Source organism: Excalfactoria chinensis, chromosome 3, assembly GCF_039878825.1.
Source record: "Excalfactoria chinensis isolate bCotChi1 chromosome 3, bCotChi1.hap2, whole genome shotgun sequence".
NCBI classification, from domain to species: Eukaryota; Metazoa; Chordata; class Aves; order Galliformes; family Phasianidae; genus Excalfactoria; species Excalfactoria chinensis.
Window position 1 is genome coordinate 63,276,902 of NC_092827.1, and position 21,120 is coordinate 63,298,021.

At 38.7% G+C, this 21,120-nt stretch overlaps 2 protein-coding genes across 6 annotated transcripts in view; one reads left to right on the forward strand and one right to left on the reverse strand.

Moving 5' to 3' along the window:
* The window catches only part of PRKN (parkin RBR E3 ubiquitin protein ligase), a 632,920-nt gene extending 623,482 nt beyond the window's left edge, over positions 1 to 9,438 (reverse strand). Inside the window, exon 1 of the mRNA XM_072332498.1 lies at positions 9,306 to 9,438. Within this exon, the coding sequence (XP_072188599.1) occupies positions 9,306 to 9,312 (7 nt within the window). The 5' untranslated portion in view covers positions 9,313 to 9,438. The remainder of the gene's footprint in view (positions 1 to 9,305) is intronic.
* PACRG (parkin coregulated) overlaps positions 8,977 to 21,120 on the forward strand; it is a 175,470-nt gene continuing 163,326 nt past the window's right edge. For 2 of the 5 annotated variants that reach the window (XM_072332502.1, XM_072332503.1), the window contains exons 1-2: positions 9,507 to 9,770; positions 9,960 to 10,138. In XM_072332502.1, coding sequence (XP_072188603.1) covers positions 9,992 to 10,138 — 147 coding nt within the window. In that variant the 5' untranslated portion in view covers positions 9,507 to 9,770; positions 9,960 to 9,991. Of the gene's footprint in view, positions 9,467 to 9,506; positions 9,771 to 9,959; positions 10,139 to 21,120 lie in introns of those variants that run through there. The other 3 variants (XM_072332501.1, XM_072332500.1, XM_072332499.1) reach the window with 3 other exon arrangements.

Genomic DNA, 21,120 nt, shown 5'->3' on the forward strand with positions numbered 1-21,120 from the left:
GTGTTCTGCATAAGCACATTTAAGAAGGGACTGGAGACAAATGATGTTTGTGTAATTTACCCAAAGAAGCAAATTTTGCTTTGATGTATCAGGACAATACTGCAAGGAGGGGGGACAAGAGAAAGAAGAAAAAGTTAAAAAAAAAGGACAACAAAACCACCAGATTTGTACTTACAGAATTAAGTCCATTTCAAAACATTAGTCAGCTGAGTAGAATAAGTTTTGTGAGAACTTACAGAAAAGTACTGACAAATGTTCTGTCTTCCAGCCCTGCATATTTTTTCCTTAAAAAAAACTAATCTTCTAGTATACTGATGCTCTATTTAACTTCTATATGAAGTAATGTTAACAAATGTATGCTTGAAGTCACCTTTAACACAGGTGTTAAGAAGGAACTGCAGACAGATATGCTTGAATTCAACTAGTTAGGACAAGAACTAATCGCAAGCATGATTATACATTGAGCTTTATTACAGTCCCCATCTGTGTTTGCTTTTATTCACAAGGAGGTGGTAGAAATTGTTTAGTACAAATATTCTTCATTGTTATTTAATTTGTTGTTGTTTTGAACTAACTCCAAATAGACAACACTATCCTATTTTGTCTGTACCCATAAATAGGAACTGGGGGGAAAAAAAGAAAAAAAGACTGTTCTGCTTGAAGGCATAGGAGAAGACAAATCAGTATCACTTGTCAGTCACCAAAAGTGTAAAACGCACATTTGGACAATTTAATTCTCCAAGGAAAGACAAAAAGGAGAAGACCCTTAAGAAAAAAGTAGATAGCCAATTACTTAAAATACTGAAGTACACATTAAAGAAGCATTAGTTTAGAAAATTTTTACTAAGACAGTTTACAGAACTGTCCCAAAAAAATATCACTAATATTGTACATCCTTCATCCAGTACAAGACTGTACCTCTGAGTAATCTATCGGCGATCCTGAAATCTTTCTAACAAAAAATGTTTAGAAAAAAAGTTGAACTTTGTCAGTAACAAAATGTAGAACACCAAATGATACTAAATTCAAAGGAAGAACAGAAACCTGTTGTTACCCAAAAAACATCACTGATTAATATCCTCATATGGGGCTACTTTTATATGAAATTATAACTCTAAACTGCTGTGAAAGGATGGCAACTTAATCATTTAAATAAAGATCTGGTAGATAAAGACCTCTAAGCACTTTAAGTGCTCAACATTGCTAGTTTTATGTAAAATGTCAGATCCTTGTAAACCTTCACACGGAGCTCATCCAGAACAATCACAAGGCAGCCTGTGGAGCAGTGCTGGAAGTAGGAAAATGCAGGAAAAGGAAAGTTTACATCTTACTTCTGTTAAAAAATAAAATAAAATAAAATTAAAAAAAAAAAAAATAAAAATAAAAATCACTATCAAAGCAGTATGAATGGTTGGTTTTAAGGGAAAGGAGTCCAGAACCAGAAAGGAAAACGGGTCACCTCCAGTTAAGGGTAGAACTCTCCTTCCCAAATCCTAAGAATTTCACCATAGAGAAGCACAGATGGGGAGACTGCATTTTTAGTAGCTGTACCTAATATAGTAAAAATCCTCTTACTTTTCATCTCCAGCAAGCAGTTGCAATTCATCCCAACATCTAAGTTTAAATAAGCTTTGTTCCGACAAATTGCTTCACCTTTCTCATTGTAATTTTCAAGGTACCTGGGTCTGATGTTTTGGAGAATTAGGTACAAGATGGAAAAATCTGTAGTTAAGAAATGTTATTAATGAATGGCTTGCTGTAAATTGTACCTAATGTCCAGCACTGGTGAATGCTAAAAGGGCAAAGCCTTTGAGGCACTAAAGGAGAAGACTAAAGACTAAGGAGTTCTACTACTACACTTTGGACATACAAGGAAAAAGGAGACTGTTTTCATTGTCCTTATCAGCACTAGGTGAACACATTAGCTACATTATAAAGGCAAAGTCTAGAAAAATCATTTCTGATTTTATTGGAAAAACCAAGAAGGGTCATTCTTTTAGAAACAAAGATGCAGTGAGTAGATATGAATAATAATTTCACTTTGATAAAATGAACGAAGACAACAAACTTTTCTTGGTTTTGTATTTGAAGCCCCTCTCCCAATTACACAAGTAGCAAAATCAAGACTCCACCTGTGTACACAGCCTTTTGTCCTCGAAGGACTGCCTAATCATATTCACGTCTAGAAATGAAGTAAGATTTCAAAAGCTGTATTCACATAAAAATCAACTGTTTGAGTTTTGTGTGCTGATTGCATCTTAAATTGGTTTACAGCAGGCAGTCTTCTTTCTCTTAGCTCAGGAAACTGATTACATGAACAGTTCTAAAATAACATATTTAAAAAGAAATGGGAGCTAACACTGCAGTTACTTCACACAGTGACACACAAAGACTTCCCAGCTCCTAACTGGAATTATAACAATTGTTGTTCTACGACCTACATAAATTCCTTACATTTTTCAGTTTTTCTAATACTGAAATGCTAATATCTTAATATTAACAAATCAGGAATAGTAAACATTGTTCAAATATGATTAGGAAATGCTACACCTACAAAAGTAGAGTGCTCTATGAGAAACATTTCAAGCCTGTATTGAATCTAAGTTATATCACACGCAAGAGTTACGTAGTGCTATCTGAAGCTTACATTTGTAATGTAAAGCACTACATAAGCAAGAAGAAAGGAATCAAATTCTAAACACGTTTGTGATATGTCTTTACAGAGTCAAATTCACAAAACAGCTTGCTCACTTCGATGTAAGTTACATACTGTTTGGTCAGGATGTTATCTGGCTGAAGAAAAAACCACCTCAGTAAAAGGTAACTATGTTAACAGAGCAGCTGTTCACTGATGCACTGCTTGATTACAAGGTATTTAATACGATATTAAGTATCTGATGTTTACTTTTTAGTGCTTATATTTCTCTTCATATCATAGTATCATAGTATCATCATAGTATTGTGCGAGTTGGAAGGGACCTTAGAGATCATCGAGTCCAACTCCCGGGATTCGAGCCCTCTGTGTAGCAGAGCGGCACTTCTACCCCCTGCTCCACAGGGGGGGATTCGAACCCGGGCCCCCTGGTGTTGCAAACGGGAATTCTACCGCTGCACCATCGGAGGCACACAATATCAATAAGTAAAAATTAATTTCATCCAGACATCAATTCAGAGATGCACTTTTATAAGCCCCAGGAAAAAACACACTTATTAACCCATGGTAAGTACATGTAACTCTCAGTAACTCTCAAATATGAACAGGAGAAGAAAGTCACAGATTGAAGCATCTGTCCACAAAATTCAGACAGTGAATTCAGGTGAACTCACAGGACAGGGCAGGGATCAGCTGTGTGACTCCTCTCCCCCCCATGTTTTCATACAGGTTACTCATCTCCTGTATTTGTCCACAGAGCATCTAAGGCATAAGAAATGGCTTCCAAAGGTGTTTCTGCTAAGCTTCAGATGTTTTAGTAGGACTGATGTGGCCAAAGCCCCATGCTATGCTTTAAAAAACTAAGTCTTAATGTTCTTTCAGAGCAGTGTTCAGTACTTTTATAAGCTGCAATGCGTTTTCATTTTACCTGGATGGGGAAAAAAAAAATAAAAAAATAGAGAACAGCAGGAAAGCAGCTATTCTAAGAAAGGGAAGCATAAAATGCAAACATAATAAAAGAAAGAAGCAAATGAAGAAACTCTTCCTTTCCTTTATTAGAAATATGGGAAACAGATTGTGCTCATCTTGCTCAGGGCCAAGAGCTGCACTGTGTGGAATTCAGCCAGGCTCTGCCACACAGCTCACTAAATAGTTCTGCTGTGTTAAAGAGTAAACCAGATGGGACATTTGCTTCCGACAGGATAATTCTAATGGAAATTGTTAAAAGTACTGCAAAAGAAACTTTTCAGCTTCATCTGCTATTTTATTGTGTACAATGAGGGCAATCAGTATGATGAGTAGGATGTGGAGAGAAAAAATAAATTACAAAATGAAAAACATTGGTCATTAGCCTGCTTTAAAATTTCTCTGAGATTCACGTGTTTACATAAAGGACACAGGAGCCTAAAGCCAGGTATACTATTAAACAGATATGCAGCTAATATCAATAAAATACTTGCAGGTTATGTAAAGTCTGTGAGTCAAAATACTCTACTTAAAGGTGAGCCTATAGGGTCATACAGCTTGAAGAAAATATACAGAGCAGGTCAACAGATTGCTATACCCAGGGCCTGGTGAGACTGTAATAGACAGCCTCTTTGTTCAAATCAACATCCCAACATCTTCAGACAGTCCTACAGTTTCCAGATGAGTTCTGAACACTTAAAAAACGACATCACGTACAGCTCCTGCTCTGGATGTGCTCTTGTAGACCAAAGAATTATGACCTGACTGTGCTAGAGCAAAATTAAGTTTGTTTTTTTTCTGTTGTTGTTTGTTTTGGTTTTCAATCAAAAAATGTCCCTGGCAATGAACAGCTTTGGCTGAAACAAATTCATCCCATGTATTTCAGATACACATTGACCCTAACGTTTTGAAGTGGGTCAATTAGTGTAAGGAGACAGGCTCATGCTTCAGTCAAGGCAAGCTTGCCAGATTATGCAGTTTGGCAAGCTAAGTTAAGTACAACTAAAAGTTTGCTCTTGCAGCGGGCAATATTTATATACTCTAATCTTACTCTCTAGGCCTAAAAACTCCTCTAAGCTCACTTTTGTTCATGAGGAACCAGCTTTACAACAGACTTGGATATTCTTTATAAACTGTCATTGACTTTCTTCTGCCATGTTCCTTCAATCAGCTGCAGAGCAGACCGTAATGAAATTGATATGATTGGATAAAGAAAATCAATTTATTTATTTTTTAACATTTAGTTTCAGTAATCTGATTATGAAGCTTTTAGTAATAGTGTAATTACTTTGAAGTTCTGAACATATGTTTCCACTGAGAGTATTCCACAGAGGACACTGTATCAGAAAAAGGAAGAAATAAACGTACCAAAAAAATATTACAGCTCACCCAAAAACAAAACAAATGCAATGAGGACCACATGTCAGAAATGTAATATGTTTCATTTTCATCAAGCATAATTCCTTTGTTTCACAGCAATGAGTGAACTGGAAAACACTTTTTCCATGACTTCAATGGATATCACCAGAAATTTGAAGATATTTTAAAAAGGAAAACCCATAGCAAAAAAAATGATTAAGATAAAAAGCAACTGAACGCTGTTCTTTGAACATGGGAGGGAAAATTCAATGAGAGTTCATGTTTGCACTGATGGAAAGAGTGTCTTAGAGAAACTACTCACACAGTAGTCGGGAAAAGCCCAGATATTCCCGTTCTTTGGGATTCATACTCTTTTGGAGCTCACTTAGCTCAACACACTGAATGTTATTAAATCTGATATGTTAGATGTGACACAAGACAGTTCCATTTTCTAGGTTTACCAGTAAAACAAAACAAAACAAAACAAAAAAAAAAAAAAAAAAAAAAAAAACAAAACAAAAAAAAAAAAACAAAAAAAAACACTGAACTACTGCAATGATGGCATGATAAAGAATAGCTTTATACTTAGAAAAACAGGAATAAGTAAGGCCAACCATATCCTCTTGTTTGTGGAAAAAACCTTTGCTTTCAATAGAAATGTACAGATGTAAATTAATTTGTTTCAGTGCTCATCTATGTCATCACAAGCAAACTCAGCATTGTAACAACCCTGTTCTTTTAATGTAATACACCATAAAACTTAAGAATTTTGTAAGAACTTACATAAGACTTCACACAGAAAAGTGAATAATGATGTCTGAGCCTTCTAACAACAAATACCCTCTTCAAGCACCTTCACAAATAACATGGCACAACCAATACCTTCTGATGGCCAAGAAACTGCTTTCGTTTCCTGAATATTAATATATGACTACCTTGATATCATTTAAACTGCCATGGAATGACAAGTTCCTTCCTCAGTTGGCACCTTCATTCATTTTTACCAGTTTCTGCACCTCTTCAACTTATCAAATCAATTTCTAAATGCTTTCCCTTCATATACCAGGATTGCAAACGCTCTCAGTCAAAGGCTTGGAGGGGGAAGAAAAAGACAAACTGACCGCAAGAGCCATTCTACAGTGATGGAACACAAAAAAAAGCAAGAAGGTTCGTGCTACATTTTTTCCCGGGTCAAACATTAACAGTCCTCATACAGGCATGAATATGCTTAAGTGAGGAAAGTGATCATAGAATCATAGAATTACCCAGGTTGGAAAAGACCTTGAAGATCATCAAGTCCAACCACAGCCTAACCACAGTACCCTAACTCTAACAACCCTCTGCTAAATCATATCCCTGAGCACCACATCCAGACGGCTCTTAAACACATCTAGGGATGGCGATTCAACCACCTCCCTGGGGAACCTATTCCAGTACTTGATGCAATATGAAGAGCTACAGCTCAGAGACAACTTAATAGTATCAGGCAGGCTTTACACTACCTCCAAAATGAAGCAGCAATGTTCTGATTTTCTCCAACTTGACCAATATCAGCAATAAAACAGACAAGAAGGTTCCAGTCAACTTTTCAGTTGTTGGGTAATGTCACCCACCTTTCCACTGCTTCTGTACTGATCAATATATATACAAACGAGCTAGGTGAGCCTTGCAGCACAATATTTAGAAACAGAGAAGTTGTTACAGATTTTGAAGATAATATTTTATCATAAAGAAATGTGTCTACTGAGGAAATAAGCCCTCAGAAATACAAACACTTGCAAGACACAACACTGAGGAACAGAAGGCAGAAGAAACACATTATTAAATGACTGACAATCGTATCACTAAAGCCTGCCTGCTAACAACCTGCAAAGACCAAGCTTTGGGTGGAGCTTGTGAAATTCTAAGCATATAGTTATATATTTCCAACATTTCCATTTTTTCTTCTTTTAGTGGAAAACTTCATACATCACTGGTTACATTTCGTATTACATGTTGATCTGCAGTACAGTAATAACTGTGTAAGGTGTATCACATACACACAATAAAAAATAATAAATAATACCATTGATTGAAGAGAACAAATTGCATCTCTTTCACCTACTGGACAAAATAGCAACAGAGTTTGTACAAATGGTTGTACTTTCCCTTGGGCTTCTACTACATATAAGAACTTGAAAAACCTGCACCATTGCGAGTATTATTTGCTTCTGTCCCCTGATCAGTGACACAACTGATAGTCTCACGATACGGAGTATCCCAGAGCAATGGATTTATATCAGTAAAAGGGGCACAATGTGTTTCTGATTTGGAAATTCATTCCAGCTCTTAAAGAAACAGTATCAAAACTGATTCTGATGAGGGCTTTGGATTACAATGCACCTAAAACAAAGAAATACATTACTTTGGCAGAGAATCTCCAACATATTATTTCCATATTTTGCTACAATGGGCCTTTTTTCTAATTACTTGTGGTTAGAAATGGAACTTGGAATTCTTAGTTCTAATCCCAGATACCTTGAGCCAAACATTTTGGCAATAAAGGTTATATGTAATTTCGTATGTAACTATTTCATTTCTCCTTCCTGCTCCAGTCCGTGATGTATGTCAATGGTTTAGCCTCTTCTGGAATGATATAATTTACGGGGGGGGGGGGGGGGGGGAAAGCATTTGCTAGCAAAAAATCTTGAAGAACTTCACAGAGGAAAATATTTTTTTTATTTTTTTTTAAAGAGACTTTGAGTAGAAGAAATTTAAACGTTCACCTATTTCATCAGTGAAAGACAAAAAGAAACAAGCAAATATGACAAAACATGATAGAACATTTAAAATAGCAAGACTAACACGGTAATCAGGTCTGTTCTGCACGTGTCATAGCACAACTGCAAAGTGGAAGTAAATGAAAGATATAGGAAATTAAAAAACAATTAAAGGAATTAATTGCCATATATTGCACAACTGTCCTGTTGTGCCACAAGAACTCACTGTGGACATCAAGCATCTCCAGAGTTCCAAGAACAACACATTTTGGAAACTATGTTATTTACCTCATGATATAATTCTATAAGCATTCAGATTTTAAATAGCGTTCATACAGATTACAGTCTTTCCCCCTTTCCTTCCTACTAGTCTCATCTTTGCCATAGTATTCCTAAGTGCTTTGAGGAAACTTTTCAGAGGGCTGGATGTTGCACTGCATCACTACATCATGTACTTGGAAAGCAATTATTTTAGTTACAGAATTTTGTGGGGGGGAGGGGAGTGTTGGAAGCTTTGTGTGTGTTTTTGCTATCTTCATTAAAACAAAAGGATCCTGCTTAAATCACTTAGAATAGCAACTCATATAAGGCAGTGCTTATAAATCTGCAGCTAACTGGGGAGTACAGTTCACGATCAATATTCAGAAACATGTGTCTGCCACAGCAAAAGTAAAGCAACAATTCCTCAGTCACGTAAAGCATGTCTGCATACACAGTGAACAAACAGCAACCTTTCGCTGTGAAGGCTGAAGGCGTGAACTTCGTAGCCATAAGGGTATTACCTCAAAGTTCTCAAAAGCAAACACTGCAGCTCTGTAAACACCGATTGCACATACTATAGCAAAGCAACAAACCAGCAGAAGGCATAACATTAACATTGATATGGTGGACTACGTGATCTCCTGTGCTTTCTTTCAGCAAAGCATGTTGTCACGTCATTCTGAGCAGACAACAACCACGCCGAACAGCGAGGCTAAAGCAGGGCGCCTGAGGAAGCGGACCAGAGGCGGGCGGCTCCGCGGCAGTGCCCAGCTCACACAGCAGCTCGCTGCTTCGCGCCTACTGCAGCAGCAGCAGCAGCAGGCGGCTGCGGAGCCCCTCAAGGACCAAACGGCCAAGCTCCCAGCCTGCATGAGGACTAAATCGCTTCTTTTACGCATCCCTGCCAGCAAGCACCGTGTCAGGCCAAGAACGCCTCACAGCCAGATAGGTTCGTGAATCTCGCAAGGCTTGCCCAGCGGTATTTACGTGGATATAGCGTAGAGAAATAACAATTCATTATAAACGACTCTGGCTGCAGGCCCTGGACGCGCTGTCACGGGGTTCCCTCAGCAGAGGGCTGGACGAGGGGTGGGCAGGGCAGCGCTGCATGCCCGCGCCGTGACGCCGTGACCCCGTGCCCTGACCGCACCGCTGACAGCGGGCACCCGAGCACCGAGGCGGACACGACCGCAAGAAACCAGCCCTCCTCCCCACCATGTAGCCGACACCTGCCGCGGCGGCAGCCATGCGGGCAGGAAAGGGCGGATCAGCATCCGGGCTATCGGCATGGGAGCGCGCTCACTCACCTATCATGGCGGCCAGGAGAGGAGGAGAGAGGAGGGGGCGCGCACACGCTCGTGAGCCCGCAGCTCGAGCGCTCCGAAGCCGGGCACCCGGCCGACGCGAGCGGTCGGAGGAGAAAGTGCAGCCGGCAGCGAACTGCGCGTGCGCCGCTGGGGCTCTCTGGGTAATGTAGTTCTCGCGTGCTCGGATTGCCTCACGTGGCTGTCGGCTTTCCCCCAGCGGGCACACGCGCACGCAGACACACGCAGACACGAGTTACACGCGCGTGCTTTAACTTATTTCTGCTGCCTGCTGTGCCCCGCCGGTTTCCCGCTCGTGGGCCGCGTGCCGTTCATTTTGCTGCCTTTGGGGCTTCTCCGGCGCTTCCCCAGCCGGCGGCACGGCGGTTGTTGACGCGTTGCTTAGCGACGGGCGCGCGGCCCGGCCGGTGGCAGAGGGGTGAGGGGGAGCGCCCGGGGCGATCGGAGGTGAAAAGGGGGATGCGGGGACACTGGGACGAGCCGGGAGCCCGAGAGCGAGGGCTGCGGTTCGAAGGAGGGGGAGGAGAGGGCGAAAGCGGCGATGCCGCCGGTGTGCGCGGGATGCGGGGTGCGCGGAACAGCTCGGTGCTCGGGTAGCTGACTGCGGCCGGTCGTTGTTTGCTTGTGCTTTTGCAGTCCGCGTGCCGATCCTCGCCCGCTGAAGTGAGATGGTTGTGGAGGAAGCGGGCTGCGGCCCCGCCAAGCCCGCGGGGAACAGGCGTCCCCAGAAGCAGGAGCCGCTGGGGCACGTGAAGAAAAGCAAGCCGCAGGTCTCTGACGGCTTCACTGTTAAAGCCATGATGAAAAACACTGTGGTACGTTTGCGGCTAGCGTAGTGGTGTTAAGGGGCGTCCTCAGACGTGTTCTCTGGGCGGGGAGCGAAAGCGTGGGTGCTGGAACTGCATCTGGAGTTTGCTGGTTGCTACGGCTGCCTGCAGGTTGCACGGGATTGTTCCCACAAGGTAACAACCTGAGCCTGTGGAAATTGAGGCGCCTGCCTTTCTGCAAGGTCCTGCGTTGCATGGTACGAGCACTGTGTTAGCTGCCAGCCCATTACAGAGCAGTGTGCAAGGCTCCCTGCCTCATGCTCTGCAGAATGCTGCCAGACGGTACTGTAGCACTTCACGTGTAAGTGCCTACACGTAGTCATATAGTGCAGTATAAGTTTGATGTGTGTGTTGCAAAGGATGGGAAAAATCTGGAAAATGTATTAATTTTTAAACTAAACTTGAAAAACAGTATAAACTTTTCTCACATAATTAGGAGGACACTAGCCTGTAGAGGAACTAAGTCTCCATCAGATATTTCAAAGGCTAAGGGGAATGGATCCAGCAAACTTCATTTTCATTAATAAGCTATTTTCTAAAGAACTTAGGGGTACATGAGTGAAAATAGTGTGATCAAGGCTGTCCAAACTGCTTTATATTATTTGTCTACTTTTATTGTACTTAAGGAACAAATACAAAAGCTTCAACCAGTGCAGAATGCAAATGGTCTCCATGTAAGTGAAGGAATTGATGCGAAACTCTTAAATTGGATTTGTCTTTATTTAGACACAATTCAGTGTTTTAACTCAATGTTGTTTTTTCTGTTTTGCTTTTTTTAAAAGCTATTATATATATCATTCTGGTTTCAGCTGTGAAACATATTATTTCCCTTGTTTTGCTATAGCATTCTTCTATTTGAGGTCTACAGATTTGTTATCTGTAAGAACACCCTCTTAAGAAAAGTAAAAAAAATCCATCTTTTAACAAAGTTTAAATGGAACAGAAGTTCTGTACATAAACAACTTTCTTCGTATTAGTGAAATGAAAACTTGTTTCACCTTAGTGGGAAAAACGCAAGGCTAAGGCAATCCAAGGAGTGTTTTAGAGATGGTTTGTTTGGTTTTAATTCTGTTGATGTGTAATAGACTCTGAGCTTAGCTTTTTAAAAGACTTTTCTCTACAAAATTCAAGTTATTAATACAGGTGTTTGTTTATATCTTGATCTGCAAGAGAAACTTGATTTGGTCTAAAAGAATCAGTGATTTCAGCAGGGTTTCAGAAATAGAAGTATTCTGTTTTTAAAAAGAGACCCTTGATTTACGAGTATAACTAGCTGTCGCTTCAATCAGAATTCAACTTTTCTTTTAAAATTGTTTGAAATTTTAACTTTCATGGTCACCAGTTCTAACTCTCTAAACATCCATCTGACATCTCAACATCCCACAGGTTCTTTTCCTATCTCCCTGGCTCCCCAGGAAGCAGTGAGACTGTCTGAAGTCCAAGGCTGTTTTTTTCCAAAAGTTCTGAGTGAGGACAGTCGGACAGGAATTATTTCCCTGGGGTCAATGTGCGAAATGTCAGAATAGAGTAAGGATTATCTCACTGCTACTCAGTCTCTGTAGAAATGAGTTTCTTTTCTCTTTTCCAACAACAAAGCTTGAGATTTATTAAGTACTCACTTGTCAGAGGTTGACATCATAGATGAAGTTGTCATGGAAGGCTTAAGAGTTGATTGGTGGGTTAAAAGCTAACATAGTTTAAGCATGGCAATTCTTTTTAACAGCATGACAGGGCACAGTGTCGTCAGTGACTTGTTCAGCATCTCTAGGTCAGACTGTGAGGTACAGATTAATAACCTTTGATGCAAACATGCAGTGAAAAGGGCGTAGGTTAGTGAATTACCATTATGTACATATGACGGTAAATATAGCAGTAAAGGTTCCAGAGTTCTTTGGAGTTTCTTGTGCAGGGTGTGTCTTACTAAGCCATTTTTTCATGGAAGTTGCTGGATAATGTGTTTGTTTTTTTTTTCTGAAGTCTGTTTTCATAGGCAGTGATAAGTACAGAAATGGAGGCATCTGGTGACTTCTGTAGAATATTCGGGACTATTCTAAGCTCTGGCATATTACCTCTTAAATTTATTAATTGAAATACTTGTTTAATAAACATTCAACAAGCAAATTGTTTCAGAATTGAAAAATGTGTTTTATGTTATTTCCTTCTGAAACTAGAAATTTGTACAATGGTTGAATTTAGGAGCAAAATCCAATAAAGACCTTCTATACTAACAAGCTGGATACTATGACATTTACATTTTAATTGTTCTGTCCTCCAAGTAGAGTCAAGAGTTCCACATTACGTGCTCACCAGTTCACCTCTACTGCATGACTAGAATTAAGATTAAAATTAAAAACTTATATGCAAGGTATCAAGTACAATAATATCTCTATGTGAACATGGACAGCAGGAAGATACCTCTGTTCACTTCTGATCCTCTCCAGACAGTTGTCTGTTTTTCCTATCTACTGTAACTGTACATACTTGCCCAGTTTTCTTCTATAAACTAGTGGTAAAAACATTGCAAAAAAGGGTGTATTGAGTGTCCATCGTTACTAGCTATAATGGATCTGATATTTTTTAGTAGAATTGGAACATAAAACATCTCTTCATGAATGCCGAGCCAATTAAGCAATGAAATAATATTCTTGATTTTGCTGTTTTTAAAGGACCTTGAGTTCTTTACACTGAAATGCCAGTTTCGTGAGAAAAGGCAGTTATCCTTTCTCTACAGGTTCTCCTTTAGTGACACTAGTGGTAGTTACGTTGGAGTGTCCATCTGCAGAGTATCAGTCTTAACTCCTTTGACTAGGATACTGAATTCAAATCTCCTTCCTAGCTGTGTGTGAAAACCAGTAGGTTTTATACAGAAAACATCGCTAACACATCAGTGTGTTCCATGAAAGCAGTCAGTACCTGCTGTTAATAAGGGACCACATCTGTCCTGTGTTTAAAGCATAAAGTGAGAATGTTTACTAAATGGACCTAGAAGGGAGGTGATACTAAGAATTGTTTGATTCATGTATTACAAAAAAAAAGCAAAGCATAGCTATTCAACATGGGAGAGTCTTTGCTATGTACAGAAACACAGCTCCCATCTCTAAAAAGAATGTAATTGTTTAGAAGTAGAAAAAAAAATGTTGTTTAGATTACAATCCTGGATTTTCATTCCTCTGTTTCTCATTTAGGAGCCTGTATTGGAATGAACTCTCAGTCTTTGAAGTTTAAACTCCTTCAAACTCTTATCAGCACTGTATGTAGAGGACTTTCTCACCCTTTGATAATAATTCAGAGCAAGGATTCCTTTTTAACCACAGAGATAATATGATTTCATTTAAATTCTGAAACTTCTAATTCTGTATTTTTTTTCCATGTTCACTCACCCTATGCAAGAAAAACAACTTATTTACACTGTAGCAGTAACAGTGTTTAATCTGATTTTATGATTATAGAAAAGTGGTATTTGCAAGAAGAAAGTTCGATATTTCTACTATAGTAGTTAATTTACTGAAAAGATAGTAAATTTTGGAGCAAGCAATGTCAAATTAAAGGCGTATTTTGTTAAATGTCATCGGACAGTAATACGTGTGTTTTCGGGAAGCTGGTCCAGATCAGCAGTTTTGTTCAATCTACTTTAGTGAACTGTAAGGTAATTTAAACTCTTAGTACTCTGGGAGGCTGTCCTATCTTCTTCCTGTTTCAGGCTGTTTTTTACTGCTGTCACATATTGTGCCTACATTTGTACAGCAGGGGAACTTGTACATTTGTAGATCAGGGAACTGATTCTACTGACCAGTACTCCATCTTGTTTAAGCTAAATGTAGATGTGTGGTCTTCAGGGCTGAGGAAAGCAAAGGTCCTTACTGCCACAGGACTACTCATTCCTGCCCTCCTACCTGTCCTGAAATCATGCTTCTCTGTCACTCCTTTTGTGATTGCATTGGTGTTTCTTACAACTATGCAGGAGGCTGACAAATTAATACTGCAAGGAAAAGGGGAAAAGGAAATGAGTTATAAGCATGCGACTTGTGCCTCCGGTGGCGCAGCGGTAGAATTCCCGTTTGCAACACCAGGGGGCCCGGGTTCGAATCCCCCCCTGTGGAGCAGGGGGTAGAAGTGCCGCTCTGCTACACAGAGGGCTCGAATCCCGGGAGTTGGACTCGATGATCTCTAAGGTCCCTTCCAACTCGCACAATACTATGATACTATGATACTATGACTTTATCTGCAACATCTCCATCTTAATTCACTCAAAACCAGTTGTGAAACCAAGTTTTAGCAGAATAATTTCACAAACCCTTAAAGCAGAGTAAACTTCCACTGCATTTGAAAGTTGTGATTTTCATCCCTGGTCGTCTGTTCTTCCTTTATGCAACAGAAGCACTTGTGTGGCCATGCAGTGAACTAGGCTAGGGTGTAGTTAAACCTAGATTAAAAGCAACAATTTTTTTCATAGTGCCAACTTAACTTACAACTCAACAGTGGTGTAAACTAACAAATCTGCTGCTGTTACACCCTTGCCTGCTTCTGCTGCATTCCTGCCTCCTCTGTAACACTACTCATAGTTAGTGCAAATGAATTCATGAGGCACTTCAGTTGCATTAGATCCCAACATGAAAGGCTTCAATACAGTGTTGTTGTTTTTTTCTCTTCAAAAAGGGAAAATGTCTGTGTTACTTTCCAATCCTATTTCTTTTACTATAATGAGCACATTAATATAGTATAGTGACAGTGATAGCATAATGTCAAAGCTGAACACTGAAAGACCTTCATGCTTAAGATCATAATACCTGCTAGGAACCTTTATTTTGTATTATGTTTTCCAGCTGTATTTTATGTGACTTAATCATACTGCTTTTGCTATTTAATACTATAAGACTTTAAAATCAGCCCTTAATTTTTTGCAAATGTGAGGGATGGTTGATATTTTTTGTTTCTACAGTGATAAGATGATAAGATTTGCTTAATATCCTTAAGCATATGAGGAAGTCATGCTGTTTCATTTATGGAGATCTCTTATACACTTAAATCTCCGGTAAATCTTTCTTTTATAATTCAGTCATTTGACTTAAAATAGATAATAAACAGATTGAGTTAGAATCCCTTCCATATTTTTGATTGATGTTTCTTAAGTCACTTCATCTGACTCATAATATTTTACATATAAAAAGACCTTATAGTTTTAAATTTCATAGCTAGAGGAGGTAAATGTAAATTGATTTTAAAACATGATGACAATGATGTTTCAAGAATCTTCTGCTAATCAGATTTTTATGAACTAATGAATAAAACATTCTAACTAGAGACAGTTAAAAGGCAGTTGTCAAATTATTTCAATGTTGGCACTGAAATTCAAGTGCTTTAAACCTTTGTAACCTAAACTAACATAAAATAGCAAGTATATGAAAGTATATGATGGAAGAACTCTTGCAATGTTACAGTTTTCATACCAGTTAAAATCCTGCAGAGGTTTAAGTGTGTGAGTGTCCTACTCTTGTGTTTCACTGAATGAAGCGAGCACTTAGTTTTCAGGGATTTGACTACAAGTATAAGAAGAAAATTTTAGAAAATAGGCAACAGTCTTAGAACAAGTTTCTAAACAGTCACCATGTTGAGTCCTGGGCAATTATCAGAAGTGCATATTTCCCAGATTTATGTAGTTCTCTAACAGTAATGCCTCTTATTTATTTCCACGGAAACTACATGAGGGACAAAGGAGCCCAATAACAATATTTGACAGAGAAAATTCTCAGCTACAAAACACTTTTTCAACACTGTCACCATTATTAGCAATGTATTTACACCAGTGATGAACAACAGTCTGCCTGCTGTGCTTGTAAAAATCTGCACCAGTGCAGGTGATCCACTGTCATTGTCATTGATGTAGGTTTGAAATTGGCTGCTGTCTGGATCTTGTTTGGGCTTGGGCTAAGATGCAAAGTTGGTAAACTAGGTGCCATTATGTGTATTACAGTCAGGTATGAAAATCACAATTTTCAGAACCGTTCTATGTATGTACGTCTCTAATACCACGTACCCCCAAGCATCCATTGTGTTTAGGTTGTTGCAGAGACATAAACAATCAACACTTCAACAAAGAATGGATTAAATACCACCTGAATTGACAGCACATATTACATTTTATATGCTCTTTTGGCATGAGCACCAAAATTACCCATAATGAAAAATCTGTGCATAATTTCTGAATTTGACCACAATATTTAGCAGCATCATACAAGATCATGTCAGGAAGGAAATGCTATTCAGTAATGGTATTAAGTTGATTATAAATAGAAAAATGGCCTATGGATTGTACAGCACAACAGTCAGTAGGCCAGGATATGTTTGCAAGGAGAAAGGGTCTGAAATTTATGCTTGGAAAGCTGTACTGGTATGAAGTCCCTTGAAGGAAGGGAAGTACTGACAAAAGGACAAGGCTAGGATAAGAATGGGACAAGGAAGCCATAGAGAAAGCTCTTTCTGGGGAAGGTGAGTGCAAAAGTTATATTTAAGATGGAGTGTGAGGAAGTGCTTGCAGTGCATAGGTAGACTGGACTCTGTAAGGCTGCATCAGTGTTTGATAGCAGCAACAGATGTTTATCAGCTGAGATGTGTGCTGCAGCTAATTCTTACACGATCTGTTCTAACTATGCAGCGCGTGCTGCTGCCAAGTCTGCATCTAATGCTGTGGGGATTTGAGTCAGCAGTCAGTGTCTGTGGCTGTCAACCTCTGGATGGTGTCCCTTGTCTCACAGTCTTCTCTTTTCAGTGTTGTGTCTTAAATGACATTGGAAACTTAGTGAAGAAGACAGTTAAAGTACCACAGTGGCGTTTATTCTTGAGAAAATAGTGGAAGAACACCGAGGAAACAGGAAAGGAAATAAATCAGATTCTCCAAAGTGGAGATCTGGATGGTCACTAATACAACAGGATTTTTGCTATGACTTTGCTCTGCAGATTTCTCCAGAGATGAGCAGAAAAGAATTTTTACATTGTTTCAGGTACTGAGGAGTGGAACCCTTGTGAAGCAAATAGAGATTTTCATGTTTTTAATACTTCTTTGTATATATGCATAGTCTGTTTAGTTGAAATAATGTGATAGGGTTTTGAAGGGGGTGAATCTTCTTGTTTTCTTTCGTTTTCTTTTATTTTGCATGATGTTTTCTTGACTATTTCGAAATAGCAATTACTACAAAGCCAAAACATAATGACCACCAGTGCTGAATTAGTAGGCTGATCAAATTTCTATACCATGTAATATAAATAAGCTGTGGAAGACTGAGTTGTTCCTCCCAGCAGCAGTCAATTCCTTGGTATATTTGACATTCATGGAGGCAGATTGGTGTAGCTTTTCATTTTGATAGCATAGCTATATCATTTTTTTTCTAGAAAATTTATCGCATTCTGATATCTGATTTTCTGAAACAAAATACATTTTCAGTTAGATTAAGTACAGTGTTGTAAAAGTCCAGCATGTAGACACATTGTGTTGCAGACTTCTCTATGAAGCCTTTTGTTTAGTAGTTACATTCTGACTGTGGGTACCTTACAAATATTATAACTACTACAGTTGCAAATTCTTGTATCTTAGAGGTGTAAGTAAAAGGTGTGTGTAAAATTTCACTATAGAGCAAAGTAATTTTTGAGTCAGAATAAACATTCAGTGGAACTTCAGACAGACTTCTTACCTGACAGTAGGGTGTTACCTTGATATTAGATAATAAAAGCTGTCTGCTGGCAGTACACACATAAGTGAACTCTTCATACATTTCTGATGCTATTTGTTAATGTGCATGCAAATTTGCATATTTGTCTGTCTGAAAACAAGATTCTTATTTAAAAAAGCACATTTACTCTTCATCTATATTTTTGTAAAAAAACAAAAACAAGATCCTGATAGCAGGTGTGAATACAATTTTTTTCAGTTCAATAACATGGATATAGCATCATGTGACTTAAATGAACTAATAATAACTTACTAATTCATCACGTTTTTCTAATTTGTGCATCCTTCATTTATTTTGTCAGATTTGAGGTTAATAATTCAATGCCAGAGGAACAGTTAAGACAACTCCCATGTAATGTTGTCTGTCAGACTCAAAAGGGATTTCTGCATGAATTGTATAACCTTTAGTTGAGTTAGAAAGATGGGTTTTTTAGAAAGTCTTACAACTGAAAGGTAATGGGGTGTTAGAGTGTCCATCGTATCTGTAAATTATGCCTATGTCTAATTTTATTAATATCACTATCAGAAATTTGCAGTTCATACCTATATATAATTCACACAGAATGGTCAAATTTCACTCTAAATAAATATTTTACAGTTAGACACACATGATCAGAAACAGTACCTTGAAAATTGGCAAAAATAATATTTTTGCATACTCCTGGCTTCTACTTAAAGCCTATTTTAATCATTATTACCTTCTAGTTTTATTAACATTTGATAGAATCATATAATGATTTGGATTGGAAGGGACCTTTAAGATCACATAGTTCCAACGTCTGTGCTCGAAGCTGTGACACCTTGTACTAGATCAGCTTCCCCCAGGCTCCATGCAATCCCCTCCCTTGGCCTGCCCACCACACTCCTTTCGGTGCAGCCCAGCATACAGTAGGCTTTCTGGGCTGCGTGGACATATTGCTGGCTCATGTTGCTTGCCATCCACAAGTACCCCAAAATCCTTTTCAGCAGGATGTGCTGCTGTGAAGTGAAAGCTGTCAACTTGATAATGTTGTGGGATGAAAAAAGAAAAGAATGAAGTCACAATCTGCTGAGCTTGTATTTTTATTCCCAAATAAATATACAGGTGGTGGAAATGATATTTAAGGGGTCCTTACTAAAAGTAGATTTTAATAATAGAATTTCATGTTCTATATTTTCAGTAGACACATGTCCCTCTTTTATTGTGTTCCTTCAAGTGGCTGACCTCCAAGGAAGAATGGAAGATCACATACATCACTGTATTCAGTATGCTGTAGGTGGTTTCTGTATCAAGACATCATCTGTTTCAATCACTGGAGTGTCTCATTCCTTTAAAAATCAATTTATGGAACTTGGCTTCAGACCTAATTTAGTCTCTTTGAGTTGTCCTAACATTAGAGGCATTCAATTGTGAAACATTATTTTGCATTTTAAATTTGTTTTGTGTATTACATGATGAGGCAGTAGTCTTTGATTAGATATCCACAAAGTGCTATAATGTAAACATGGGTTTCTATCTCATGGGATGATTTTATATCCCACTTAAGTTTCATATTTTTCATTGTAATGGGGGATTATGTCATCCCATGTGGCATTTAATAATATCTTCTTTAGCTATATTTTCACAGAATCACAGAGTCTAGGGGTTGGAAGGAACCTCAAGAGATCAAGTCCAACCCCCTTGTTAAAGCAGATACCCTAAAACATGTTGCACAGGTAGGCATCCAGATGAGTCTGGAATATCACCATAGTAGGAGACTCCACATCCGCTGGGCAACCTGTCCCAATGCTCTGTCACCCTTAAAGTAAAGCAGTTTTTCTGCATGTTAGTATGGAACTTCCTGTGTTCAAGTTTTAGGCAATTACTCCTTGTCCTATCACTGCACACCACCGAGAAGACCCTGGCCTCATCCATTTGCTTCCCACCTCCCTTTAGATATTTATAAGCATTTAACACACCCCTCTCTGTCTTTTCTCCAGGCTGAACAGACACAGATTACTCAGCCTTTCCTCATACAGGAGATGCTCCAAGCCCTTTATCATCTTTGTGGGAAAATAAATTCAGGAATCTTGTTTCTTTTGTTCCCCAGGCTGTTTGATGGTTTCCTTTTTCCCCAGTTGATTGCTCTGCTTGTATGCTGACTTTTCTTCAGGGTTCTGTAGACCAACTCTCAGAAGTATAGTGTACAAGCTATCAATTGAGAGAACTATTACGACATCTTTGCTTGCAACTCACAGACTGACTAGAATGATCATCTTGGATCATATTTTTCTTAAGGAAGTAAAAAGTTTGTAGGGGATACTTTCAGAAGTATCGCTATAGTTACTGTGTTTTTGGAAGGACTGTAAGCTGATGCAGTATTTGCATCCAAACCACAGGAAGGTTATGCTATTGCCTGTTACAAGTTGAAAATAAACTATTGTGTCCATGTATTTTAGTGCAATAAGCATCAGCTGATCCTGATATCCTTCTTTTCTTGTGTCTGTCTGTTGTTTTCTTTTCTTTGTTTTGTTCTGTTTTCTGCTTGATTAATCTCAAAGGTAAGCTTTTTCTTCTGACATGTAATAGGTTTTTGGTGTCTCCTAATATAAGGGATCAGCCTCTCAGTTGGAGTACTCTTCTCTGTTCTTTAGTATTGTCGTAAAGCATGAAGGCAAATAATTATGCTTGTAATGTTATTTTCTCAAACTCACTTGAAAGTGACCAGTGGATATACTTTTGTTAAGAATGAGTACAGGCAAGTGAAAAAGCAGCAGTGGATATATAAGCCTTGTCTCCTTATGGAGCCATGTTAGAATTTGTACCCATAGCCGTAATTTCCATTCACATTCCAATAAAATGAGCTAACAAAGTAACTTAATAAAATTAAACTATTGCAATCTCAAAAGTGAACTATACAAGCAAGGAAAAGTTGGACTTTCTATCAAAGGCCATTCCTTGAAGATGATACAAAAATCTCTGAGCGCATAATAACTGAATTACATCACTACTGGCACTTTTTATGTATTGGTGCTCAGTCAAGAGCCAACCGGTCTAAGTAACTTCTTTTCAATGATGTCTTATTGTCTTGCTTCTAGCATTCAGAATGTGCTGGTCTTCTGATCTCCTTTCCAGCAGAGCCACATAGGAGATATACGTGTACCACATCCAACCTCTAGCAGTGTTTGGTCCTGAGTATCTTCTAATTGTTTTTTATTCCCAGCACCACACTGTTGTTGTTTTTTGTTTGTTTGTTTTCTTTTTTCTTTTTTCTTTTTTCTTTTTTCT